The sequence below is a fragment of the Phalacrocorax carbo genome, chromosome 3, assembly GCF_963921805.1.
Source record: "Phalacrocorax carbo chromosome 3, bPhaCar2.1, whole genome shotgun sequence".
NCBI classification, from domain to species: Eukaryota; Metazoa; Chordata; class Aves; order Suliformes; family Phalacrocoracidae; genus Phalacrocorax; species Phalacrocorax carbo.
This window is the reverse complement of record NC_087515.1, coordinates 38,340,258-38,366,522: the sequence shown is the minus strand read 5'-3', so window position 1 is coordinate 38,366,522 and position 26,265 is coordinate 38,340,258. Positions and strand designations below refer to the sequence as shown.

General features: G+C 44.2%; 2 protein-coding genes across 2 annotated transcripts in view; one reads left to right on the top strand and one right to left on the bottom strand.

Moving 5' to 3' along the window:
• MRPS5 (mitochondrial ribosomal protein S5) overlaps positions 1-26,265 on the top strand; it is a 1,175,798-nt gene that overhangs the window by 292,656 nt on the left and 856,877 nt on the right. The gene's annotated exons all lie outside the window — the stretch shown is intronic.
• Positions 8-26,187, bottom strand: LOC135312773 (syntabulin-like). Its single transcript, XM_064448531.1, is given in 9 exon segments — positions 8-444; positions 447-516; positions 518-1,157; positions 2,381-2,530; positions 3,524-3,727; positions 6,376-6,475; positions 15,327-15,446; positions 15,889-15,988; positions 26,161-26,187. Coding segments are annotated over 9 exon segments (1,848 nt in total).

The following is a 26,265-nucleotide window of genomic DNA, read 5'->3' as shown; positions in this document are numbered from 1 at the left end:
AAAGGCTTTACCTTTTCCATTCTGAAACAAGTAACATGTTTTCAAACCGATTTATAGGGCAAATCAAATAGTCAAGAGCAAAACGGTGGACTAGGACAGAACTGCAAAACAACGCTCCAGTACTGTAAATGAGATCTGTTCCTGCTCCATGAGTGCTGAAAGCCCACATGATAGTTGGTACAACAGGGGCTGCTACAGCCAGATCGCTGGCGAGTCTGCTGCTCCAGTATGTCTTCTTTATTCCTGTCTGAGAAACAGTATTGACGTACCCAAAGACTTCATCATCGTGAGGTTCTGTAAAATCAAGTTCTTTCACAAAATGGTTTTCATTAACTCCGTGCTCCACCTTCCTGCATGGAGGTGTCACAGGAGACAAAAGGATGGTAGAGTTTGGCTCACCTGGAGTTAAGTCCACTACGATACCAGAATCACTGAGGCTTTCAAGAGAAATTGACCCAATTCCTTCAGGGAAGAAGGCGGGCTTAGAGGACAGGCATCTTGAGCTCTGAGCTCTGGACATGTTTTGAATGAACTGCTCCCCTTCTAGGCTATATGGCACCACATCAGTCTGGATGGTCTGCTCCACCATCATGTTTCTGACTTTCTCCTCCTCCTCCTGGGAAAAAGTTAGTTTCTCACCCAGAACATTTTCAAGCATCTCTTGATTCACAATAGAATTGGAGGGAGCTGAATCACTCAACTCAGAGGTTGTGGTGGTCAAACTCTCTTCAAATAAATCAGTCCCGTTAGCTGTGTCCTCATGAAGAAACAGCCCACTACCTGCCAGCTCCTCCAGAGCTTGGTCCTCTGTGGTGGGGCTGTCTGGCATCGTGGTACACAACGGCTTCCCCTCAGAGTCACATGTGTACTCTGGGCGCTGCTCATCTCTCACAGAGCTCTTCAGGGCCATCTCCATGCTCGACACCAAAGATTCCAGTTTCTTGTGTTCAATGCTTACGTCTAGGAAGTATTTCTGAAATTTTTTGTCTTTCTCAGCCAAGCTCTTCTTCATGCTCTCAATACCTCGCTTGAGTTCTTTAATTTCCCTCCTTGCTTCCAAGAGGCTCAGCTCCATCTCCACATGATTACACTCGTCTTCGATCCAGTCTTCCTTCATACGTTCCACCTGAGCTTTGAGTTTTTCGATTTCTCTTTCCCTGGAGCAAAATAAAAATATCGTAACACTTCTGGTGACTGCCTAGTTGAAGAGTCAACGTGAGGCTCCACCTCACTGGGGTGGCTATGCTGCAAAGATGCTCCAAGGAAGAAGCAAATTCCTCCATGCATCATTTGCTGCCACCTCTGAGAGAACTGGCAGAGATGTCAGCTGGCTGCCAAGACGCACTGGCTGATTCCTAGCTGGAGTCACCAACCTGGCCACACAGCCAGCAGCCTTGTGGGCTATGCTGTGATCCTGGACACTTGGAGGTGAAAGTGGTGGCCTCTGGGTTAGGTCCAACCAGTACAGCGCTTGACATCTCACCTACTGCCTCACCCTGGAGGAAATGACAAACAGCTGCCTGGATGTGTCCCCTGTGCCTGCCAGCAGCTCGTCACGTATAGCCAGAGCCAACAGTGGCCTCAGACAGCAGGATGGCTCAGGGCTGCAGGCACCTGGCTTGCTTGGCACCCGGCTTGCTTTGCACCCCCCCAGCCCAGCATGGATCCAGAGGCTTCTGCCCTCACTTGCAAGCAAGTGGGGAGAAGGGCCCCCTGCGTGAGATCCAGCCCTCACAGGTACAGATGTCGGGCCACCCAAAGCAGGACCAAGGGGTCCCTGGGACTCTACCTGGGGGCTCCATTCAAACAACCCTTTGTGCCCGCTTGGGTTGTGTGTGCTGGAAAGCCAGTTCTCAGAGCACAGCTTTAGTAAAAGAGAGAACATCTGTTGCTGTGTAATGTACATTGTTGCTTCTTCGCTTAGCATCCATACAAAGTGCTACTGCAAAAAAGTCCATATCTAAGCAACAAAACCACAAGGGGGCACACTAGTTTGTGTCAGAGCTTTTCTTTCATTAGGGGAAAAGGGGGACATTTGTCGTCGTATTTTCTGAGCGAGGTGGAACTTTTTTTATGTATAAAAGGTCTCAGTGCTAAAGTAGGCTGGTGAAGAACTATCCTTTAAAAGTCTTCTATCGGGAAAGTTCAAAAAAAGGGAAAAAGAGACAGCCATATTTGTAACGAAAGTGCACGGTACATATTCACTGAGCACACAATGAAACCTTAAATACCTGAAAACAACCTAATCAGCCCGATCATATTTCCAATCTCTTAATGAAAACTTTACACGGTCAAGAAAAGAGTAAAAATGATCAGGACTCCCATCCCTTAATGCTCCTGAATAAATCTTGTCCAGTCTTATTTCTGAAGTGAAATATACCTTTCTGTAACTTTGCACTCGGATTCCTTCAGCTTTTTTTTCAAATGCCGTATTGTAACTTCTTTCTGCTGCAGAGGAGTCAAATACCGCTCCGGATTTTCTGGCTTAGTGCTGCAATTGTGACCACAAGAAATAGATTTCCCTGATCGCCTGAAAAGAAAAAAACCATCACACCATCACATAACATCACTCCTACAGTTCTTCAGTCCTGGCAAAAAGGAACACATCCCATAGACTGATATGGCGCTTGGCTCATTTTGGGCTCCTCAGTGTCCACACAAGTGACTCCCTCTGGCAAATCAAAGTACTTGAGAAAAGGGCTGATTTGTGGCTATAGTACAAAATTTACTATTTATCATACTTGTTTTCAGTGCCATTGCCTCAAATGAGACATTTAACTTTAAAACACCTAGCCATCTCCTCACCCAAAACGGTGCCCAAGAGCAGGCAGCTGGGCCATTGGCAAGGGCACCCAGCTGCAGACACAGCCAGGTAAGGAAGCGTACAGACTGAGTTCAGCTCCACATGTGAGTTAAGAAGCCGAGCACCCTGAAACCTACATTAATCCTATCTAGCTTTAGGTGTGTATCTGACGTGCTTGGCTGTTGAGTTGCCTGGGGTGGGAGGAAAGAGAGAGAAAGGGAGGGAGAGAAACAACAATTTCTTCTCTGCAATACGTGTCGCATGCTCCCGCAGGTATTAGTTTTCTTCCCTGTAGAGGAAACTGCACACAGAGGTACCTAAGGCCGGGCAGGGTGAATTTTCACCCGAGCATACAATATTTTCTATACAACCCCACCCAACTCTCTCCAAAGGAGAAAGGACCTTTCTGTGAAAGAACCAGGAAAGCCACATGAGAACTGACAGCATAAAACCACGGAAAGGAGCCTGCCTTGGAGTGAAAACCAGCTACAAAGTGCTTTGACTAAAAGTAACCTTGAATTTTACAGTACTGAAACAGTAAAACTTTTACATGGGATAGAGCACACTGTTGATTGTCGAGCCACCAATATGAAGAGTCACACCCATGCTGAGGAGCAACACGACCCCTTTGGCAAGCCAGACAACCAGCTGATGCCACATTTGAGTGCAGAGAGGGTAAGTCAGTGTGCTGAACACCAGGATGCTGAAATAAAGACTTACCTCGTCACTTGGCTGCTGTCACTTCCTTTGTTTGAGCCTGAGTTGCTTCTGCTGGCTAAAGAAGCCCCATAATTCTGACGGGTGTTCGCAGGACTCGGCTGGGTTTTGCTCAGTGTTGACAAAGGGGCCTTTTCACGGGAAGCAGGTGGGCTGGGTCTGGACTTGTTGGATAAGGATCCATTATTCTGACCATGAAGGCCACAACTGGAGGAGAACCAACATGGTTAAAGCATACTGGATTATCTTTATCACACAACTCATTATGTGTCTTATTTCACGCACAAAGCTGTCTAAACACTAAAACAGGTAGATAACTGTGAGTGGCCGGGAAGAAAGTCCTGAAGTCATCAGCCACTGCACACTCTTTCACTGACTGTGGGGCTCTCAGTCTGAATTATGTGATCTAGGGAAACGTTGGCCATTTTCACGTTTCTCTGTGGATAGCACGGTTCCCACTGACTCCACCAGATCATCCACATTCCCTGAACCTCTGACTCCATTAAGCAATGAGAGGACTGCAGCCTGGGCTAGGGCCAAAAGAACCACGCTTCAGCCTTCCCTGGCCAGACCGGCAGAGGGATGCCTGCTCATGGAGGTTTGCTCTAAGACTGCTTTCATGCTCCTTGGCAAGCAGCCTGAGGGATCACAGTGTGTGATGAAAACAGATTTGTTTGAGCCACTGTTCCTTTCTCTCTTTGGCATAGAGGGTGCTTCAGCTGCCACTGTCAACTATTCATAGAATCATAGAAGAGAATCATAGAATCATTAAGGTTGGAAAAGACCCCTAGGATCATCAAGTCCAACTGTCAACCCAACATCACCAAGTCTCCTAAACCATGCCCTGAGGTGCCACATCTACACATCTTTTAAGTACCTCCAGGAATGGCGACTCTAACCACCTCCCTGGGCAGCCTGGTCCAATGCCTGACCATTCATTTGCTTAGATATAGTTCAAAGCCTACGGTGAGCAGGCTGAAATAGTATTAAAATAGACAAAGAAAACCACAGATTTTTTTCTTCCTTCCTTCCTTCCTTCCTTCCTTCCTTCCAGTTTCCCTCATACGTATCTACCTTTCTTTTCCCACTCTTTATTAAATAACCTGACTGTCGACTGTGGGCTTGAAAGCAACTGCTATCTGTGCTGCTGGCAACTGCCAAAGGACTGAGGTGCTCTGAGCACAGCTTCCCAAGGTGGGTTCCTCGCTTGCTCGCTTGGTTTGTCTTCCTGCCCTGCTACACTGCTACCTACATCCTCTCATGGAATTTGTTCTTCTCAACTGTAATGAAAGGGCTGGTTTCAGAAAAGAAAAAGGCAAATCCAGCCAACCAAAGAGGCCTGAACATAAAAATTTAAATACCACAGCACTATGAAGCAAGAACTCTTCTCAAGATTCCCTAACTTGGTTTCGTCCCCCCTCTGAAAATGGAACAGTTTATAAGGAAAGTGGCTGCTGCAAACCTTCATCACACTGCTGTGGTTTGGGTGATTTTATAATTATTTTACAATGAAGTGCGGGACTGTGGTTTGTGACAACACTGAGATTTTTCAGAGGAAGTTGAGTCAAACAGTTAAAAGAGAACATATCGCAAAGGAGACCTCTCCTTCCACTTCGTACAGTACAGCATCAACTCTTGGGTGAGGCAGAATTCACATAGACTGTGCATAATGCAGCAATGCAATTGAAGGAGCATTATTACAGAGGACTTCTGTCTAATTAAGTGGGTCAGGATGCTCTAATTTGAAGTTACATTTAAATGCACAGAAATACATGCAATGGTACAGAATCTTTCTGCAAGTAAGGTGATTTTAGGGCTTCATATGATACTTAGTATTTTTCACACACACACACGCACCCCCGGCCAGTACCTTTACTGGTTAGATTTAATCTAGAGAGTGCTTAGGTAATGTTTATTTTTCTAATGAACAGTCTCATGACACAGATAGGAAACTGCTCATTAAGCATCATTCTGACAATCTCTGTGTGCTGGGGCACACTCCGACCTCAGAGACATCTGTGTGACTTAAGCCTAGAGGTATCCCACTGCCAGTCCCGGCCTGCCTGCCAGCACTTCCACAAAGGGCAGGAAACCCGTCCTGTCAATCTGAACTCTTTCCACCTACTCCAAAAAATGTAACCAGCAGGGATTTTGTGGGTGGAGCACAATGTGCGCTGCTCCACCCAAATGTCCTCATCCTCGCATTCACAAGCTCTCTGGATTTGCACTTCACAAATGATAGGGAGAAATCTCACAGAAATCTTTCTTGAAAGATTTGTTTAGATAGATAACTCATTTTTTTATTTTTTTTTTTTTTGCATATAGTTTTAGTTACAGAAAGGTTGGGCAAGGGTGTTGAATACAAAAGCATCAAAGGCAATATTGTCTACTTCTTCCTACAAAAAATAAGGTCATGACCTGGAAAGCCACATGCCAAGCTGACAGTTTATTACAAAGAGAAAACAGTGATAAGACCAAAAGGTTAAGGTTAACTTCTTAGAGGTACTGCTGTTAAGCAACATATACCCAGTTGCCTCCTCCTCCACTCCAGCTGAAGTCTCTTCTGTCTTACCTGAGGGTATCTCCCATACTTGTTATGAACAAACAACACAAAAATACCTGTCGGCTGATCTGGCCTATTGACATGTTTTGGTCTCAAAAAATATAGCTTTTTTTTCCCCTTTCTCATATTACAGTTCTCATCAGTGTAAGTGCTGCCCAAGAGCATAGTGTTAGCCCAATTGTTTCAAAACTCACACTAGTGCTATTTTATGTATTAGCTGCAAGGCCTTACGTAGTAGTCTATCTCTGCACTAGCAACTCTCTCACTCTTCAGGAAAAATGGCTTTGCTTACTTGTGAGAAAAAGACCTTTTGCTTCCAGCAGCCGACACATGGGCTTCAGGCACTGAGGTACAGCCTGTGTTGCTTGAAGAGCTAAAATTGGTTTTAATCCCTGGAAAAGAAAAGGGACGAGTAAAAACACAGTGGAAATCATAACTCAAAGGCTGTTTTAAAAATCACGATGAACAACAAGCATCATCCCTTTGCCCATCCTGTGTGAATTTTAGCAGTTGCATGAATTTTCCAACAACCCTGATGTCAAGCACGTGATTTGTTCTGGATTTGCAACATTTCTTCAGAAGTGGCACTTAAACAAGAGCAGAGAAAAACCATTTGGACACAAACCCCTCACACTAAAGAAGCCCTTTTAGGACACGGCTAGGAACATTTGTTGTGACCACCTGTTTGCTTTCTTACAGCCGTCAATACAAGAATCAGGCTGCTCACGTGGCTCCTGCAGCAGCACACAACTGTAACTGTAGATTTCGCTTGCTTTAAACCATAGGAAAACACTACGCGCTGGGGGAAAAGCCGCTTCCATTTTGGTCTCTGAGACGATGTACACATACATGCATATGTACATATACATGTGTATAGGCTAATAGGGTATATGCGTCTGCGTATGTACACACATATGCAGGTTCTCGTGGCACACAGAAGGACAGTAAAGCAGTTCTAATAGCCTTAAATCAGTCCAATAATCACGCGCGGCTCTCAAGTGCTTCTGGGGTGTTAAGCCATCTACCTGATTTCTGACTTTCTATGGATCACAGCTTTTATTTCCCAAGCCCTGGCATGTACAGGGAAAACCGCTTTCATTTTGCTACAATCAGTAGTAGGCAGAGCCACTAAGAAAGTCTTATCACCTGGAAAAATACCCACCCTAAAGTTAGGATTTTTTTCAGTCTGTCACTCAAATGGCAGATGTCCAAAGCCATACCTGGGCCTTACACTGCAAAGCCACAATATTGTACGATGACTTTAATCTGAGGGAATGGAAATAACTTTCCAACAGCCTTTAAACAGCTGGTCAGGGGGAGCATCTCTCACCTGAGAATTTCTGGGCGCCGTCTCACGCACAGACACCCCCAGCCAGCAGCTGCAGACTTACCATGAACCCCATTTTTGCTATATTTTCCATGATGCATCTGCAGATACCATCATCCCCCACTGGGGTGGATAAACCTTCAGCTGCACAGTCGTTCTTAAATCCTTTGCAGAACTGATGGTGATGTGCACGTCTTGTACCCCAGTTGACTACTTTTGTTGCTGTGACAATGTGATTGCGAAAGCTCACACATCTAAGTCCCAGAACAACCCACCTCAGCAGCATTAACCATGAAAGAGGCTGCCGTTTCTCAAAAACCATTTCTTTTGTCTGAACTGGCTATAACACTTGTTTTGCCCTGATCTGAGACTCCCCTGACTAAGAGGAGTGTCTTACCCACCATTTCCCACAAAGGATACCACATATTCAGTCATCATGAATTTCTCATTTGAAATTCATTCATACATATATTTCCATGCTGCAGCCACTCAGTGTCACAGTGCTGGCAGGCAAGACAACTTGGCACCATGCTCTGACAGAAACGCTCATGCCACACGTAATGGCATCCAACACTGAGAGGCCCGTCACTCTGGCCCCAGCCCACCTTGCAGCAGGCTACAAGCAGCAGCACACCCACTCCCTAGGAGCAGAGCTGTGCACCGCTCTGTGCAACGGGAAGAACAACACAGCGATGGCCAACAAAGTGCTGCAACGTTTTCCAGGATTGCTTCTTGCCTGCAAGACACTGGAGTGAAATAGTGCAGTATCAAGTGCTGTCCCTGCACTTTATTGCTCAGTGGGCAACGGCACTGAGCTAAGAGAGTGCTGCAAACAGCATCATGCTTTCTGCACTGCCTTTTAGCCTCCTTGCTGCCCTGACAGCACCACTACAGTCACCTAGCTCTAGCTGACATGGAGGGGAGAGGGGAGCCTGCAACCCCACGACTGCATGCTGTGCTGCCCACGATGAGGAGCGCAGGCAGTGCCAGCTGGCACAACCCAGGCAGAGGCAGAAAAGGCAGTGACGGTACGTCAGACGTGTGTGCACATCTGCCCCATGGGTTGGAGGACCACTGCTTAGGGAGCTAACACCGTCCTGCCACAGCACTGCAATTGGCTGGGCAAGGTAGAACAGCTTAGGTATACTTGGTCTGCCAGGACAGTATGCAACCACATCACATACGTACCTATGTCTATGGAGCCAGTATATACATTTCTTACACAGAGCCACACAACAACCGTACATGCATGCCTGGAGTATAGCATCCCAGTCTGCTATTTATAGCCATTACAGATGGTTGGATACCTTGTGGCATGGTCTTCTGGCCTCAAAAGTCAAATTTTGCTTGCACTTGAGCATGTAATATTTTTCCTTCTATAAGAATAAAGCTCAAACTTTCCTGTGTGCATTTGATTGTCCATGTGCTATCTAAATGGTAAGGTTACAACATAGAAAAAAGGAAGAAGTGTAAGTAATATCTGTGACAGGAACACTGACGGCTGAGCAGAACTGGATTCCTAAAACTCAGGATGCATCTGAGTTTAGTAAATCTTTTAAGCTAATTTAGTCTTTTGGTGTAAGTCTTTCTTATTTGCAACTTCACCACTCTTTCACAGCTGCCAAAGTATAGAAACCACAGAACTACCTATCTTCTGACTCCATAAACATGACCTCTTAATATATATCTATGTGTGTGTATATATAGATATAGAAATCATTCTTGATGCTAGGTTTGCATATAGTCACCCAGTGAAACAGAGCTGTAAATGAAACAGCGCTGACAGAGACAGCTTGTCCTCAGAATGTAAAGCACTTCAATTTGCTGAGCTTCTGTGCCTTCAAAAGCATCCTGTTACACAGCAAAGAGACGAAAACACAAAAAAATATAAGTTCACCACTCCAGTGCAGCTGATGGAGGAATAAGTAGCGTGCTGTCCCTGTAGATAGCTTTATTTAGAGACCCCAAGGGAAGAGAGGGGGCCTGACTGCATAAGAACTTCCAGCAAAGCCGTTAGAAACAGCTGGAAAAGTAGAGATAATTCAGTTGTAATGCCCTTTATTGAAAGAATCTGTATTTTTAAAAGACTAAGTTTAATTTATCTTAAAACTTTTAACTCACAGCTACATCTCCACTTTCAATCTTTAACAGCATAAGCAGTAATATTTCCAGGAAACATTAATGCTACTTCTTTTCTATTTAATACGGGGTTGTTCCTGCAAGATTGTTTTTGTACACCACAAGCAATCTAGGAAAGAACACCAGACTGCTCACATGCACGAACAAATGTAAGAAAAAGAAGCTGCACAGAAGTGATGAAGTCTTGCTTCAGCATTTCCGGCTTTTCTTCAGATAACACCCTTTAAAAAATGACCCATGTTGAGGGCAAAGGCTGCCAGCAGGGAATGCACTCAATTCACAGTGTCAAGCTCAGCTGGCAGCGTGTTTTTGTTCCAGTCCCTGGCCTTTGACTTACTATGCGATTTACTATTACTATACATGAGACTCTTGCCTTGCACTTTGCTATAAATTTCACATCCAACAGTAACTGCGTAAATGCAGATATAATCCTGGGAGCAAGGATCAGGACTCTCCTCCACGTAGACTGCTCTATTCTTTGTGTGACAGAGAAGCTGCTCCCATGTGCTCTGCCGCTGCCCGTGTCCGACAGATACCCTCTACTACCCCGAGGTCTAAAGCCAGTGGAGGAAGCTGATGATGCTCTGTAGGTTGCAGTGGTTCAGAACTCTTGTGAGAGGTGTGGATTTGAACTCCTTTGGTCTAAGGAGGGCACTGAACTCAGATCTTTTCCCTGACCTCTACTTGCGCAGCTGCCACACAGAACAGGGTGGGTGGTAGCACCAGTGCTGGCCATAGTTCAAAGCAATGAAACGTGCTGGTTGCTGGCACTCACAGAGGTGGTCTGGCTCTGGTGCAGAGGTTCAGAGTGAATGTGAGGCACGTGCATGGGCGCAAGCAGGGTACAAGTAGGTGGCCAAATCTGGGAGACGGGCACGCCTCTCTGGCCTCTCCTGTGGACTGGTAGAGGTGCGTTCCTGCCTGGCATGCTCTCTGCTGTGAATCTTGGATTGTAGTACCTAACCACCCCCTCTTATTGTATATGCAGTTTAGTCATCAAGCGCAGACTTGCAAGTTGTGCTCCCAGAATGACAGTGAGAACCTGAGCACAGCAATGCCTGGCATCAGCATCCCCTCCCCTATCCCACTGCGCTGGCCAAAGAAGCTATCACTTATCACTCTTGGGTGGACATCTACCTGACTGCTTGCCTGTGCCCTCTCCTCAGACAGATCTGTTAATCACGTTGCAGCTGATTGCACAGCGCAGTAACAGCTGATAAATTGGCAGCTGGCAAACATGCAGTCAGAGAAGACGTGGAGCAAAACTTTCAGTGTGGGTGACCATCAACTGTTCAAACCTGCTGGGTGAGGAGACTTCCAGCTCAATGCCAGGCAGAAGACTTTGGGGAAGAACTTCAACGCAGATCCTGCTTCCCTGCATTTAGATCTAAACTTGATTTTACTTGACCCCCTCAATTCATACTGCTGGTTGTGTGATCTAAACTAATTATGCATCTTGATTTTTGCTCATCTAGTTCACCTACTTTTCTTACTTTGGAAGAAAGTTTGTTATCAAATAATCAAAATTTATCTCATTAAGCAGTTTTCCAATCTCATCTAAATACTATAGCTTTGGTAGTAATCTGAGCTGCATTCATGCAAAGTATAAGCACTGCAGATCTCCAAATAAATACGGAATGTGGCTTGTGTATGCCGTGAAACCACAGTCAGTCAAGCTCATCTCTAAAAACAGTCACTACAAACTAATTACTGAGATTGGCTGAGAGCCATCATGTAGACTCTGCATATCACTGTATCCTGAGCCAGCATTTTTCTTCATTGTTTTTAATTCATGGATTTGCAGAGCAGCCACGAGCAGATGTTGGAACAGACAAAGAGCATTACAAGGTGGGGTTTTTTTCCTGCTTTATATACCTTACAGAGATTCTTCGTACGGAAATTAGCCTGACCTAATTCTTTTTTGTGATTCTATATGCAGTTTGAGCTCTTCTAACACCACTTTAGAACAGCTGCCAGCAATTTTCCCTTCTCATCCTGAAATGACTTTTGCTGGGGGAACACATGTTCACGGAGAAGACAACAGTCTGGACAACTTATCTTTCTGTTCAAACCAAAAGGCTCTTTCGATCAGAGATGGAAGGATGCTACTTTGCTACTCCAACCTCATTAGAAACATTGAGACTGGAGGTTCAAGAAATACCAATAGATGTATAACATGATACTCAACTTGTATATGACAGTTTTGGAAAAACCTCTGTGATGTGTAAATCCACCTACGGACAAGTCTTTAATAAGGAAGCATGTGGTGTCACCTCAGGAGTTTTCTCATATACCTGGCAGTACTACCTGGTCTGCTTGAATAGAAATGAATAGGCTGGTCAGAAGTACTTTTAGAAGCTGGAAAACATCATCTTTGGCAGGGATGACTTAACAGGACACAGAAAGGGAGTGAACTCCGTCATAGACTAGGTCAACATGCCAGCCGTCCCGTTATGTTGGTGGCAGAAGTTTAACAAAGGGCTTTCAGAGGCCTCTTCAACACATCTCCTAAATCTGGTTCCAATGCACAAGGAGGAGAGAGGCTGGCTGGTGCACAGCAACAAACCCCGCAGGCATGCATTCGCAGCAGCAAATGCTGCAGGTATGTGTCCACAGCATATATGCAAACGCATGAAATCACATGCTAAACCTGATTCAGCTGAAAGCTTTTGCACAATCACCCTTAATAGAAGGCACATGGTTTTCATTATAATGTGCATAAAACATTTTAAATCAGTTTTACCTGTTTTCAACAGGGAAGAGAAAACCACCAGAATGAGAAACATATCCGAGAGGTAACTAACTAAGCAGCCCTGCAATCCCAGGATCAAAAGCAAAATTTGTCATAAAGCTAGCCAAACATTTACTGTAACGCACACCTTGAAATTATTACAAAAAAATAATAGAGATCAAGTGCCATCTACTGAAACGAACAGTAAAACCCTACCCAGTATATTGATTGGTTGCCTAAACTATATTTCTATAGTTCTAAAGAAAGACAAGGTGGGTCTCAAAGCAATGAATGTCAAGTTACGACTGCTGTCATTTGCTTGTTTTTCCCCCCAGTAGCACTCTTAGCATTAAGGAACACTAAGGACAGACATGAAGCCTGTGCTTTTTCAGCCTATTAATCCTTGAGGGTTTGCGGTCACACCGTATTCTGCCAACTTTAGCAAACACTCACAGCCTGCCAGGTGCCCAGACTTCGAAAGCCAACAGCTTCCTATTACTTACAGAATTTCAGAAGGGAGGAACAGGCGACCTGTAATGAAATGCCTCAACATGGAAGCAAGACAAGGCTTGTAATCCAAATAAAATACAAAACAAACTCTGCAGAATTTTCATTTCCTGTCAACACAACTTACATAACAGTACACCTAAGATACGGTATTATAAGGTACATCTACTGTTTTGTTACAACACATTAAAAGTAATATATTTCAAGCTCCTTGGGGAAGCGATGTCCACCTTGCAGCGGCTGGAGCAGGATTTATGAAAGGATGCCAGGTCCCCAGCTCCACGGGGGGAATTTTGGAAGTAGCACTCTCCCTATCTGCCACCTCACTTGAGAAATCCCGCTCTCAATCAGCAGAGTGTCTCAGCTATGTGAAAATCTTGTTTCTGGGCATGCCTAGAAGCAGGTCAGCTTTAAAAGCACTGAAGAGCTCGGTGCCTGGCTCCTCTCTAAAGACCAGGGTGGGTGTTTCACACTACACAGAAGACATCAGGGTCCACACAAAAGCAGCCCAAGGAAAGCTCTCTTCTGCTCTCTGCTTTACTGGAGAAAGGATCCACCTGGGATTTGCAGGGCCAGATTTAGCTTTGAACTGGGAGGAGGCTGCACATCATCTCCCCATCACGCCACCTGGGGCACGCACTGCGTCCAGCTGTAAGAACCAGGGGAGGAGATGGGGTTCCTGTCCTCTCAGCTTATCAGGGCCTTCTCCAGCTCCTCCACAGATTCACCCAGTTGAGGGTGCCTGCACGTCTTTGTCACCCATTGCTACAGAGTGGAATCCAAACAGGCCTGAATTTCCCACAGCTCCCCTGCCTCCATCAGGAGACCCTGCCTAACCCCTGCACCCAACACACCTGAGAAAAGTAAGTTCTACAATCTAGAGTTTTGGGCAAAGTTGGGCAACCTCTGCCTAGTTGCTCTATCAGATGCTGGGTTTTATTTTCTGTTCATAATTGTGGTTTATTTATTGGAACAGGGACTGGGCATGCATTTCCCCCTTCTTCCAGGCTCTTCCTAATCTCGGAATCATAACGACAGGTGAGGACCAAAAGAGATTGAAGGCATCTAAAACACAGCTTCCCCAGGATTTATATAGCTACGTACGTAAAAGCAAGCAAATGTTCAAAATGCCCCCGCTATCTGCAAAGACCTGCTTAGTTGTTTATGGCTGAGTTTAAAAAAGGGGGACAAATATTTTGATAGTTTTATTATTTTAATTTAACTAATTCTTAATTAAAAATAAATCCTTTCCATTTTTAATTTTTAAAATTTTATCTTTTAAAAATATAATTAATTATTCTAATTTAATTAAACAAATTTAAAATTTATTGAATTAAATTAAGTACATTAATTAAAGCATTAAAATATCTCTAAGCATTCTAAATATTTTAGATTGAAGATTGTCTTTGTTCAGTCTGAGAGACAGGTTTTCTTTAATGTTTTGATTTGGCAGCAAACCCCAAATCAATTCTTTGCATAACTCCGCTTTGAACATAAGAAAATGGCAGACAAAAAAAAAAAGAGGGGATGTAGAGGAAAACAGAAAAGGAAATAATCTATCCATTCTCAGAAAACAGTTCAAACAGTTCAAATCCCAGGATTCTCTTTAAAAAGGCGGGGTTCCAAAAAACGTCAACAACAATGATGACAGGATTACAGGGCACTGTTTATGAAGGAAGATTAAGGGAATACAATTTGTGTATTCTAATCAGTCTGGCAACACTCTACCATGGGGAGGAGGAATACAGCTGGAAAACTGTAAAGAAAACCATTTAACAGCAACACAGGATTCTGGCTATGATGCATGTTATGTCATGAAAAATTACTTTAAATAAAAACTGATGTTTGGTGGAAGTGCTCATAGTAGAATGTAGCTGGAGTATGTTCAGAATATTTTAAGCAGGGCATCAGAAAACTATTTTCAACATTGGCATAAATAATACAGATTGTAAATTACAAGCAGAGCACCAAGAAAAAAAAAATCTCCTAAGAGAACATCTATAATGGCCTTTCCATAGGCACAGTATTTCCTTCCATACAGGTGAAGCGGGCTGAAAACCACGGAAAACAGCCAGAAAGAGCAGAACATTTGCTGCAGTAGATACACAAATTGCAAAGCCTGTTCCAGCTTGACCTCACACATATTTTAAAACAAATACTTAAGAGCGTGCAGTGTGTATAGCATCGGTTTCTCTTATTTGACTCATATTCCATAACGAATGAGCAGAAGAGAGAAAAAAGCTTCTTAAATATAAAAAAGACTTTTTTTTTTTTTTACTAAAGATCACTGCTCTTGCCATCTTCCATACCTGCCTCAACTCTGACCTCTAAACCTCAGTGCCCTTCTTACGCCAGGAGCTCAGCCATCTTTTCCCGATGGAGGAGGAGCATGTCCCCACAGTCCCCAGGAGACCTGCATCTCTATCAAAAGGCATTTGGCACTAAAAGGTGAATTGGCTGGCACAGGTCTCACCTTGTCCAACAGCCCAGCGGCTGAGGCGCTCCCTGCAAAAGTCCCATATCTGCATCCCCTACTTACTCAGATTTGCAGTTGGAGCCGTGGCTTTCTCACGGACCACGCGCAAGGCTGAGCTTGAGGTTGCAGGCATCCTGAGGCGAGAATCTCCCTTTAACAGTTGGCGTCCCACTTTCAGGAGATCTGGAGTGGTATCAGGACAATTAATGGGCCAGAGAGAGAGAGAGAGAGAGAGAGAGAAGAGTTATGGTGTGCCTGCTGGGTACTTGGCTTCAAACCCCCAATAAAAGAGTAACTAGATTATACAAAGTGGAAGAGCTTCCCTGGGAGCAGACTCCCTGCATCCCCTCAGCCTGCTCAGCAGCCTGCTACTAGGGCACTCGTCTCCTTTGTGCTCAAGTCCAGCCTCCAAAAGAGGCAAACAGATCTAAGTAGAAGTTTCTTTTCCCTTTACTGAACTAAGTAACAGGCATCTCCTTTTAATGTTCTTTTCCTTTGTGAGGAAGGACGTAAGCACCTAAGTGCGCAAGATTTGTGCCCGAGACCCTGAATTGTAGGTGGCCTGTGCCACCAGCCCAGAGCTGAGCACATCATTGCTTAGGACAGATGGGATTCAGGCTTTCGCCTTTTACTTGCCCATTCCTCCTTTGTAACTTGCTGACTTCTTTTCGGGATCCTCTATTATCTCTGTGATGTCTGGGTGCCTGCTGCAGCCCGAGAGTCTTCTGAACAAAAGGAGATATATGTCTTGAGGGGCCTCAGCCCAACCACGTCCCTACTAAGCAACATCAACAATAATTTTTTAGAAAGGGTGGATCATACAATCTGTGACATTTTTCTAGAACACTTTAATTTAACAGGAACTTGCAGATTTGGGTTCAAAAATACAAAACACTTGAAAGCCAAAACAGTCTTTGTAGGTGCTACTTTGTTTATTCTTCTTTGAAAGAAATACGTGGCCCTTTGAATATGTTATCCACACCAATTCAACTCAATTTGTTGAAATTCAAACTCTAAATGTAAAACATATAAAAATCCTAAATAAAAAACCATAGCGCTATGCTAATAATTTTTCAAAGATGCTTTTTCAGCATCTTTTGCTCAAAATATTTGTCTTCCAATTATATTCCGTTCTTATCTCTTGGAAGTTACACAGCACTTTTTTCACTTCAGTGCAATTCAGTTAGCTTATACCCTAAAAATTCTTCGCTCCTGCTAACAAAATTCACGGTGCAACGGGAGATACAGGCTGTCCATGTGCAATGCTAGCTGCCTTGGGCAGCGGTCCTCAGAAATAGGACAAACGGACAGTGCCCAAGCCTATCAGGGATGAACAGGAGAGGAAAAGGCATCTAATTAGACTTACTTGAAGATCCAAGTGTGATCTTCAAACACAAACTTTCTTCCGCAAATGAATGTCTAAGACTGGGTTTCCTTTCTGTTAAACAAAACAAAACAAAACAAAACAAACAAACAAAAAAAAACCCCCCCCCAAAAAAAAATAAAGAAAAAGAAAAGAGACAGAAACCGTACTTGGCTTCAGTAAAGGCTAACAGCAGAGCTGCCATAGACCTGATGAGGAACACAGGAGATCGGGGTGGGATTCATCTGACTAAGCATGGATGTCTCTAATGTAGACACCCATGTCTGAGCCAGCCTCGGTCCCATATTTAGGCAACCGAGAGTTCGTCAATATAACCAGTGAGTTCAAGGTACTCCCTCACCCCCGAAACAGCTCCCACAACGGCCAGGAGAGAAACGGCAGATTCACCTGTTAAAGCTGTTCCACTTCTGATCAGCAATGGGACCAGTCACTGGGGCAGACAAGGGGGGCGCCCCCCCATCTGCAGCCCACAGCTCCTGAAGGTTGTCCAAGGAGACCCGTAGATTCGGTTTTCACCTCTCCTGAATCACAAATACCGAGGGATTTACCCCAGGCAGAGGAGCCCCAGCGGGATCCGCCGCCTGCGCTGGGTCCGTTGACCCAACTGGCAGGGACCGGTCAAAAACTGCCACGGGGGGGACCCAGGCGTTCCGATGCACGCGGAGGGGGCTGGGCTATGCAAATGAGGGCACCCCCAGCAGCCGCTTCCCCCCTGCTGCCAGCCGCCAGGCCTCACAGCACCAACTGCTACAACACACCAAGCCTTCACAGGGTGACGCCTCTCTGTGCTCAACTCCGGGATGCAAGCTTCGAGGTTAGCGCGGGCTTCAGCCTGGGCACGGCATCCTCGCTCACGGAGGGTGACATGTGCGCGCTCATTTCCCTCTGAAAGAGTTAAAAATAACATTAGAAACCCTCAAGCTGACACAACAACATCTTCAACTCGTTTAAACTAGACACAGGAGATGTTTCTGTGATCCGAGTTTTTAAGAACAAAAATACATGCTTTTTTGAGCCTGCAGCCGTTTTAATGCTGACTCTACTCCAGCAGTGCTTATTGAGAATGAAATCCATGTGCAGAGAAAGTAAGGATCTCCCTTAGCTGCCCGTGTCTGGGTACCTATTGGTGCTCAGTTAATATCTGGAAGTGTCTTAGACTGGAAGCATTTTTGTGTAGTAATGGAGGGCTGTGTTCCGTTAAGTAACAGGGAAGACTATATCCTGTGACCTTTTCTCTGGTGGCTTGGTATGTATGTGCAGCAGTTGAAATAAGCCCAATATGGCTTCCTGGAGACCAAAGCGTTCTGGAAGACAGTGCTGAGCAGTAGGCTACTAGTGCCTGCAAAGTTCCTGTAGTCTCTTTCTTCCCCACTCCCCAGCAGATTCTGGGCTGAGATGCACCCAGATTTTCCAGGCAGTGATCAACCTAGTGGACGATAAACTGGATTTTCCTTTAAACTGGATTTTCAGTTAATTGAAGTTAGTTAGAACTTGGTTGCTTCTGCAAATTGTAGATACCTATCTGCACCTTTAGACTTTCTAAATGCCAACAAATTTATTTTTTTTCCCAACAGGAACAGTGAAGCTAAATGCTCTTTGGCTGAATAAGCAGCACTGTATAAAATGTCTCGTGTGTGAAGATGTTTTTTGTACATTTATAATCGTGTTGAAGTAAAAGAATAGTATGAAGTCGTTCTTCTTACAGTTATTCAGTAGGTCTACAGTAAGTAAAACCACGCTGGAATAAGAAGGTCTGCTAACGGTGTGCTAACAGTGCTTATAATTAGTGTTCTGTTAACCAATGAGTTGGGTTTTCCCGGGCATAAATTGTGTTAGGAATGCAAAGCAAGGCTGACATCAGGAATGAATACTTCCCTGGTTTAAACAGCTTGCATCATTCCATCCAAACTCCGCTCAAATTCTTGCTTTGGAACCCAGAAAGAATGAGTCACATGTGGCTGTAGTTCATCATAGGTGCCTCTTTATTGAGAAACGAAACCTTTTCTGAGCCTGAAAGGTCGTAGCTTTATGTTGAATACGCGTAGGAAGTTTGGAATAGAGATCAATGTTTGGAATAATGACCAAGTAAAAGAGCAGTGAAAAGGTAATCACTTTGTGGTTGTATTTATTGCTTGTATTTATTTTTCAGTGACTTCAGTTCCTCTGTCTGAGGTAATGTGAAGGTCTCCTCTCATCTGGATGCTACTGAAGTCCAATAAAATCACTCAGCCAGCGGAGTGCATGGAAACCACCTCTCTGTGCAGAGGAGTTGTGTGTTGTGCAGTTTATAGGGTGGGGCAGAAACATGATCTGCTGTGACTGTCCTCACTTCACAATTGCAAATGAATAGCAGCACTGCTTAACGCCTCATGTGGCTTTTTGGAATACCGCTGCCTTTACATGCAGGCTAGCGCGCATATACCGTCTTCCTTTCTGCATCGGTTCAGAGGTGCAGGGAACATACAAAAATCTGCTACTGTAAAGTGGCAAACATTATTACTCTGCATATGCTAGACTGACAGCACTGTCACCTATCTGGCCTTCTGGTGGAATGTACAACAGTGGGTCATCACCTCAAAAACACCCTTGGGAATTCCGTTAACTTGGGAGGTAGATCCTGATGCAAATTACTAATTTCATTCTTCCATGACAGACAGCAGAGCAGCTTAACAGAGCACAGGGAAACTTCTGGCCATTAATAATCAATGAAGGGAAACCGTGAAGGTACTGAATAAGTGCAGTCCCTCTCCTGTCCTGCCCAGTCCAAAGATAATATGAAGCCTTTGTACCTCAAATACTTCTAAGTTTTGTGTGTCCAGTTTGTCCATAGTTGGCATCTACCAGACACGGCTGCATCCAGTGATGACAGCTTTTAATTCTCTGCATTTTACACACTGATGTGGATGCGCACGGGTAGTTTAGGCATGTCGAAAGTTAACTCCTTTCGGCCTTGTCAATGAGAATTCTTGATTCTCTTTTAATAAGCACATCTTTATTCTTACCGAATCTGTGTTGAATTTCACCTTTTCAAACTAATGAAGCTTCACTTTTATTTTTAAGTCCTCTTGCAAGCAGCTTGACAGATTTTTCTAATCTAATAAACTGAATGCGAAGCCGGAGCGACCTCCTAACATCATTCTGTTACTACTTATGCAATCGAGGAGAGAGCTGCAACGTGGCACTTGGAGTATGGATCCAGTTGTTGCCCCAGCGCCACTCAGTGATGTGTTCTAGCTGAAGTGGGGAATAAAACAAGTGGATTTGGGGGTTACTTTTTTCCTTTGCTCTAGTCAGCCATGTATTTGTTGAAATTAGAAACCTATTTCTGTCGACAGATTCTCTGAGCTAGCAGGTAATGATGTCTGGGGTTTTATAGCAGTGATAAGAAATAATGCTAAAAGGATATACAACCGTAGACTTTAATTTTTTTTTCCTTAAAGGCTATTGTTTCTATCTGTACTGAGCAATAGAATACAACACAGATGCTGAATACATGAAAAGGAACATTAGAAGTTGTCATCTCATCTGATCATGAAGAAAATGTTTGTAGTACTTGCATTACAAAGAGGATAGCTTCTGATGCCTCTGCTGAGGGGAAGGAGGGACACAAGCCAATGTCCTAGGCAAGTCAAATTGTTTTGGTCTGATTTTGAAAAAGACAGGTAGTATTGTTACTTGAAGCATTAGATTTGTCTAAATAGCTCTGGGCCTTACAACTGTCCTACGTTCTCCCTGACACACTGAATCCTTGAGAGCTGAGTGGCTTTTAGATTGTAAAATATTTGGGCAAATTATGAATTATAACCCATTTCTGACAGGAACTTAAAGTATGCTGAAAATTGGACTCGTGTTCTTTAGCAGTTCACATTTTCTTTAATTGCAGACAACAACAGATAGCAGAAAGGGGAAAAAAAAAAAAGAGAAGCAGCGCAGCAACAAAAGAAAATGGGGGAAGAAGCCCAAAGGCTAATGAAAGAAGAAGAAAACAAAACTGATGTAGAAGCGTCCGGACACAAACCAGGCATCAGTGGCACAGTGCCAAGGAAAAAGAGAACTTCAGCTCTACAACATACATATTGGTATTGATTTAAGTATTTCTAGGGCTTCAGCATTTCTAGGACTCCAACCGTTTGGTTTCAGGGCATTCTTCAGGGCATCTTGGAAGGCAGGGTTCTCTCAGAATATCTTCAAAGACTAGTAGGTGGTTATTAAAGGAGAAAAAAAGCCCACAGAAAATCATGCCTTGATGGAATGAAGTTTCCTGCAATAGTCCTATTCTAGCACCCTTCTTTACAGCAAAAGTGATTGAGCAAGGATGTTGATTGAGAGACATCCTTAATGAATAGTTCAAGCCTAGAGAAAAGAATGGAAATACCTAAGAGTGTGGTAAATCTCCTGTATTGTCTATGCTTACCCGAAACATGTAATTAAACAGTTTTAAAGAACCCTTTGCCTCCTGCCTGATCGAGAATGGCTGCTTTTGCCTTTCCATAAAGGTATTTATAAATGTTTCACATTTTTCCATGGGAGATAATATTGACGCGTGCAGAAGAAAATTACTTGTTAAAGGTGACCTACGACTCTCAACGTCCTCCTGGTAGAGTACACTCTGGTAGAGCACAAGTTACAGCTGAACACAAAAGTGGATTTCTTGTCACTTTGTCACCTGCAGCCCCTGTGCTACCATGCCCCTTTACAACACTACAGTGGTTAACAGCAGGGGCATCGCTACACAGCAGTGGTGCGTGCTGCTCCTTTCTTATGAAGGCTAATGTTGTGAACGTAGGGGAGCAATTCAATCGCTTACTTGTATTGGTAAATTTGTATTTCTAGCAGAAATTCTTCTACTTCCTACATTAAGGGGAAAAAAAAGTCTCACGCTGTACACTTGTTGCATAGGTAGTACAACTGAAAAAAAGGTGTCCTCCTGTGAATACACCTAAGTGTGAAAATTCTCAGTTCAGTTAACAGCACTTCTCAGGTTCCATTTTTGTACACTTACTGTGTGTATTTACAGTGGGATTCCTCTCAGAAAAGCGTGCAAGGTAAATAGGCAGTAGAAGACAACAGTAGTTTAATGAAGAAGAAAAGTTAATGTCTGCTGGAGGGAAAGGTGTGTGGGAGGAGGAGGGTCCATGTGGTCATTATGTGCAGCTCAGAACTTCAGTGAATACCTCCTGCATCTTCTGCTGTGCGGATGCTATTATCCCTGAATTCATGGGCTGTCTTGTGGCAGATGAGCGAGGACAGCAAATTCTGTGCCTGAGACGGGTTCCCTGTGTATCCAGGGTCCTGTGAAGTTGTGACAGAACGGGAAGGGGCGGGGGGACTAGATCACCTCTGCCTCGAAAAATAGAATTTTTAACTAAGTTGTAAGACACAAGTTCTGCTTAAAAGAGAAGTACTTGAGAAAGTAAAGACAGTAAGACTTACTCTGAATGGCCTTTGTCATGGAGAAAAGTTTAAAAAAATATTTAGTATGCTTGTCATGCTGCTTAAAATCTTGCACAGACCAACTGATTTGACAGCAATTTTTAGACATTAAAGAAGTCATTGAGAAATGTGAAATTTTAAAACACCTTTTAGAAAGCAACAATATGCACTTTTGTGTGTATCTTCTGCGCAAGTGTTCTGGCTGGAGTAGAATCAATGACTACAGTCTGTCCGGACTGAACAGCAGTATGGCAAGCAAATCTGCTCCTAGTACACACCTCTAAAGTATCTGATGGTGGATTGGAGATAAGAAGAAAGTCTGTGAATAAGCTTTAATAGCAATCCGCGTCTGTCCTTTTAACCACACTGATGAAGCAAGGAGGCACATGTCTTAATTCTTTCCCTATTGCTGACACAGGGCAGGGAAACCTAATACCTGTTGCCTAGTTTAGGTTGGAAGCGACATCGCATCTTTCTAAAAAAATTAGTTTAGTGCTTACTATTGCTATTTCTGAGACAATGTAAAATAGGTGCAAATAGATGTTATTTATTAAAAATAAGAAAACATTGGCTAGTTAAGAAGTTAGAAACAAAGCCCCTGACTGCGTCATGAGAATGCTCGTGTGTTTTTGAGCCTTCAGCCGTTTTAAAAACGATTAGGTGCTGCCACCTCCTGCACATCAGCCCTCCTGCGTTGCTTTGCCCTCTCCTGCTGCGTACTCACACTGTTTTGCTGTTCTTCCCTCCATTTCCCTGCCTGTACTTGAGCACAACTGCTCTAGGAATTGCTCCCATCTACTCTACCAAGTCCTGACATAATGCCAGAAAGGGTACAGTGCTCTCGCAGGTAGTAGTCTGTATGTCAAAACAGCATGCATTGGTTTCATATGTTTTCCTGCGCTATAGTTGCTTGTGTTTGCAATGTCCCATGTTCATTTGTCTGAAGGGTTTTGGAGGAAAATGCTCCCCTGTTCTGCTCATGTAGGACATAAATAAAACAGTGCTTCAATTTTAGCGCATTTCTAGCGGTTGGGATTTAGGTGAGGTGGTTGATTTGGGGGGGGGAAAGAAGGCAAAATGAGGAAGTGATCAGAAGTGAAGAACAGCCTTGTGAGTGGGTGGACCTAAGTAAGCATGCAGGTGAATCTCTGGTGAGGCGGTGGGCAGTGCCTGTGCCTGGGTGTTTTCAGCAGCTGAGAGGCGTGTTGGGTACCTCTTCAGCTGAATATTAAAGAAAGGCTTCTTTGAGCCTGGATTAGAAAGAGAAATGCATAATGGGATTATCAATAGGTGTTGCTTCAACCAGGGAAGGAGCCGACTTGGTTCCTATGCTACCCTGTAAGCATGAATTCAAGCAGCCCCCTGCTACCTGACCCTTAACCTATGCCCTGCTTGTCCTCCCCACCTGCACACTTTGAGGCAAGACTTCCCAGTGTGGTATGAACAATTTCTCAACTCAGAAAAAGGAGGAGGTTTTATTGAACTCTTTGGAGGCTAATGGTCCTCCCCTAGCTGCTCCATACAGCACCAGCAGGATCCAGGTGAATCATGACTAAGAGTAAAGCCAAATATTACATGGGGAAAAATCAAGATGGTACATTTGTCACAACAACTGGGATATCCTCTGTGGATCGGGGAGCAAAGGCCAGTCCCACAGAGTCTGGGACTGGAGCATTTATCGTGGTACTTCAGGCCTCTTCTTACAAAGGGTACCTTGAGCTGTCTACATGCTTGCAGGATGGAGGAGGAAAGGTGGCAGCTTGGAAGCGAGCTGTATTTCGGGTAGAGATCAGAGCACGGACTTCTATCAGGAATGTGACGGGAACTCTCTTGCTGAGCATAGGTAAATAACTTATGAGTGTTGAGCGGACAGAAGATTTTTAAGGGCAAGAAGCAATTTTGACGTTATTCTGGTGTTAGCGCCTTGTGTCTTAAACATGGACCATGTCCAAAACATGGTTTGAAATGAGTTCAGCCTATTGACATTTTAAATGTAAGTGTAGGTTCATACTGCTTTGTTGCCTGCTTGCTGCAAAAGACACCCACGTAGTCACAGGTGAATCTCTCTCCTAGAACTGAAGATCTAAACTAGTCCTCTAAACTAGGCTCCATTTCACCACCACTCACAGCAAAGATCACTTAAACAATAGTGGCTGTTAAAGAGAAACCCAAAATTGTGATAAAGATGGTAAAATCACATATAAAATATTGCGCTCTCAGCCTTGAACAGACATGCTTTGAAGTAGCAATAAGGCATGTTGTGTCATGTGTTCCAGTCCCATCCCCTCCACCCCCCAACCTATTAATTTTGGCCCTTGTGCCCAGGTACTTAAAAGAAAAGCTTTTGAAAGTGACTTTGCAGCAACTATGTATTGCAGTAGTGTCATAAGGCAAGTCAAGTGGCCTGCAGGAACCCAGCAAGGTAGGTGAGCATGGAAGAGGGTGTTGCTGGCAGAGGAAGCAAGACGCTCTCATCTTCTCATCTTTGTGAACTCTTGGAGCCTGTGTTACATCAACATGCCTGTTCGATTTCTCTTCCTTAGTGAAATGCTTAATGAACACTAGGGAATCTGTTGCAAACACAAGTAATTCAGAACCCAGGCATTACAAGGATGCAAAAGGTCTCTGAATTGCCTCTGTAAGCATTGGTGCATATCACCCTCTTGAGTGTTGCAAATGCTCCCCACATGCTGGCCAACTGTTCCTCCTTCCTTGTGGCTAATAACTCCATTCTTCCCCAAAGCGGCAGGGCAGTGCATGGCGTTGTCTGGCTTCACTAGGCTTCTTCTGCTCTGTTACACTTGCTTACGCTTATTACACTTGCTTTGCTGGAGGGGAGAACAGGAAGCCAGTGAGGTTTAACCGGCCAGAGGTGTTGTTGAAAGGTTGGGTGGAGGCAGGCAAACACCGCTATGTCGTCTGTTGGTTGGCATTGCCCTCCTCTGAACTATGCACGGATTTCAAGTTTTGGACAGGAAGAATTTGTGGTTTGATGGTCACAGTGGCATCTCGGTGGGCACACTGAGACTGCATGGCTCTCAGATTAATTAAACAAGGTATTCTAGACTTCTGTTACATGCCGGGAAGGCTGACACTCTCCTGGCAGCACAGAAATGAGCAGTTACAAGCTTCTGGAAGATTGCATTGAATTAAAGATTAGGCACTTGCATTTGTTAACTCAGCATGGGTGCAGTCATGCAGGTGGCATGTGTGTCCACAGACCAACTGGAGCCTTTTTCTCTGCCTGAGTGCTTATGCTTGGAGCTGTAATGAAGTTTTTCTCAGCAGAATTCTGTTCTTTGGGTCCTGATGGTTCCTTATGCCCTGATACAGTGCCTCCGCCAGCTCTGCCTGTGGCCAACAGCTCAGCTGAGACCGGCTATTTTATATGGCTTTGCTACAATAAAACACTCACACATTTACCGTTTCTAACAGGCTTCATTGAACTTGTGATTATAAAGGTAATTTACAATAAAACAATTAAATAAACAATAAGCTAAAGCACAATACATTTCAAAGGGCTCATATGACTACAACATTCCAACACATTAAAACTTTAAAACAACATTAACACTCAAATTGTACCTACACCTATACTTATCTTTCTAACACGTTTCAAGACTCTCAACAAAGTACCTTTTTGGTTACAGTCCCTGTAAACACACAAGACCAGTGAAACACTCAAGCAATTGTACAACTGAGAAGAACACTACACAAGACAGGAACAAACAATGTGCTGGAAACTGCCTGGGGAATAGGGGGTTGACCTCTACATTGAACTGACTCTTTGGACAATGAATGGATAACACTAGCATGCTCTCTGGAATACATGTGTGACATCCTTAGCAGGAACAAGTCTCCGTGTCACTCAACACTGTAATTTCACAAAAGTTTTAGGTTAGTGCCGCCTAAAGAAATAGCCCACCTTTCTCTGGCCGTTTGCTCCCGTGCACGTCTCACGCTACTCTTGAGCCAGTGCAAAGTGCTGGTATATTTGCCCAGTGAACCAGCCAGGGAAACTCATTGAGCTTAACAAACAACAAATTAACATTCAGCAAACAAACATGAAAGAGAACTCACTGTATTCTCCTTGATCTCCCTGGTCATGTTCACTGTGCAGATATGTTGGCACCAGAAAGACACCAGCGCGGTGGGGTGCGGGGGTGGGGAACATGGTGACTGGGA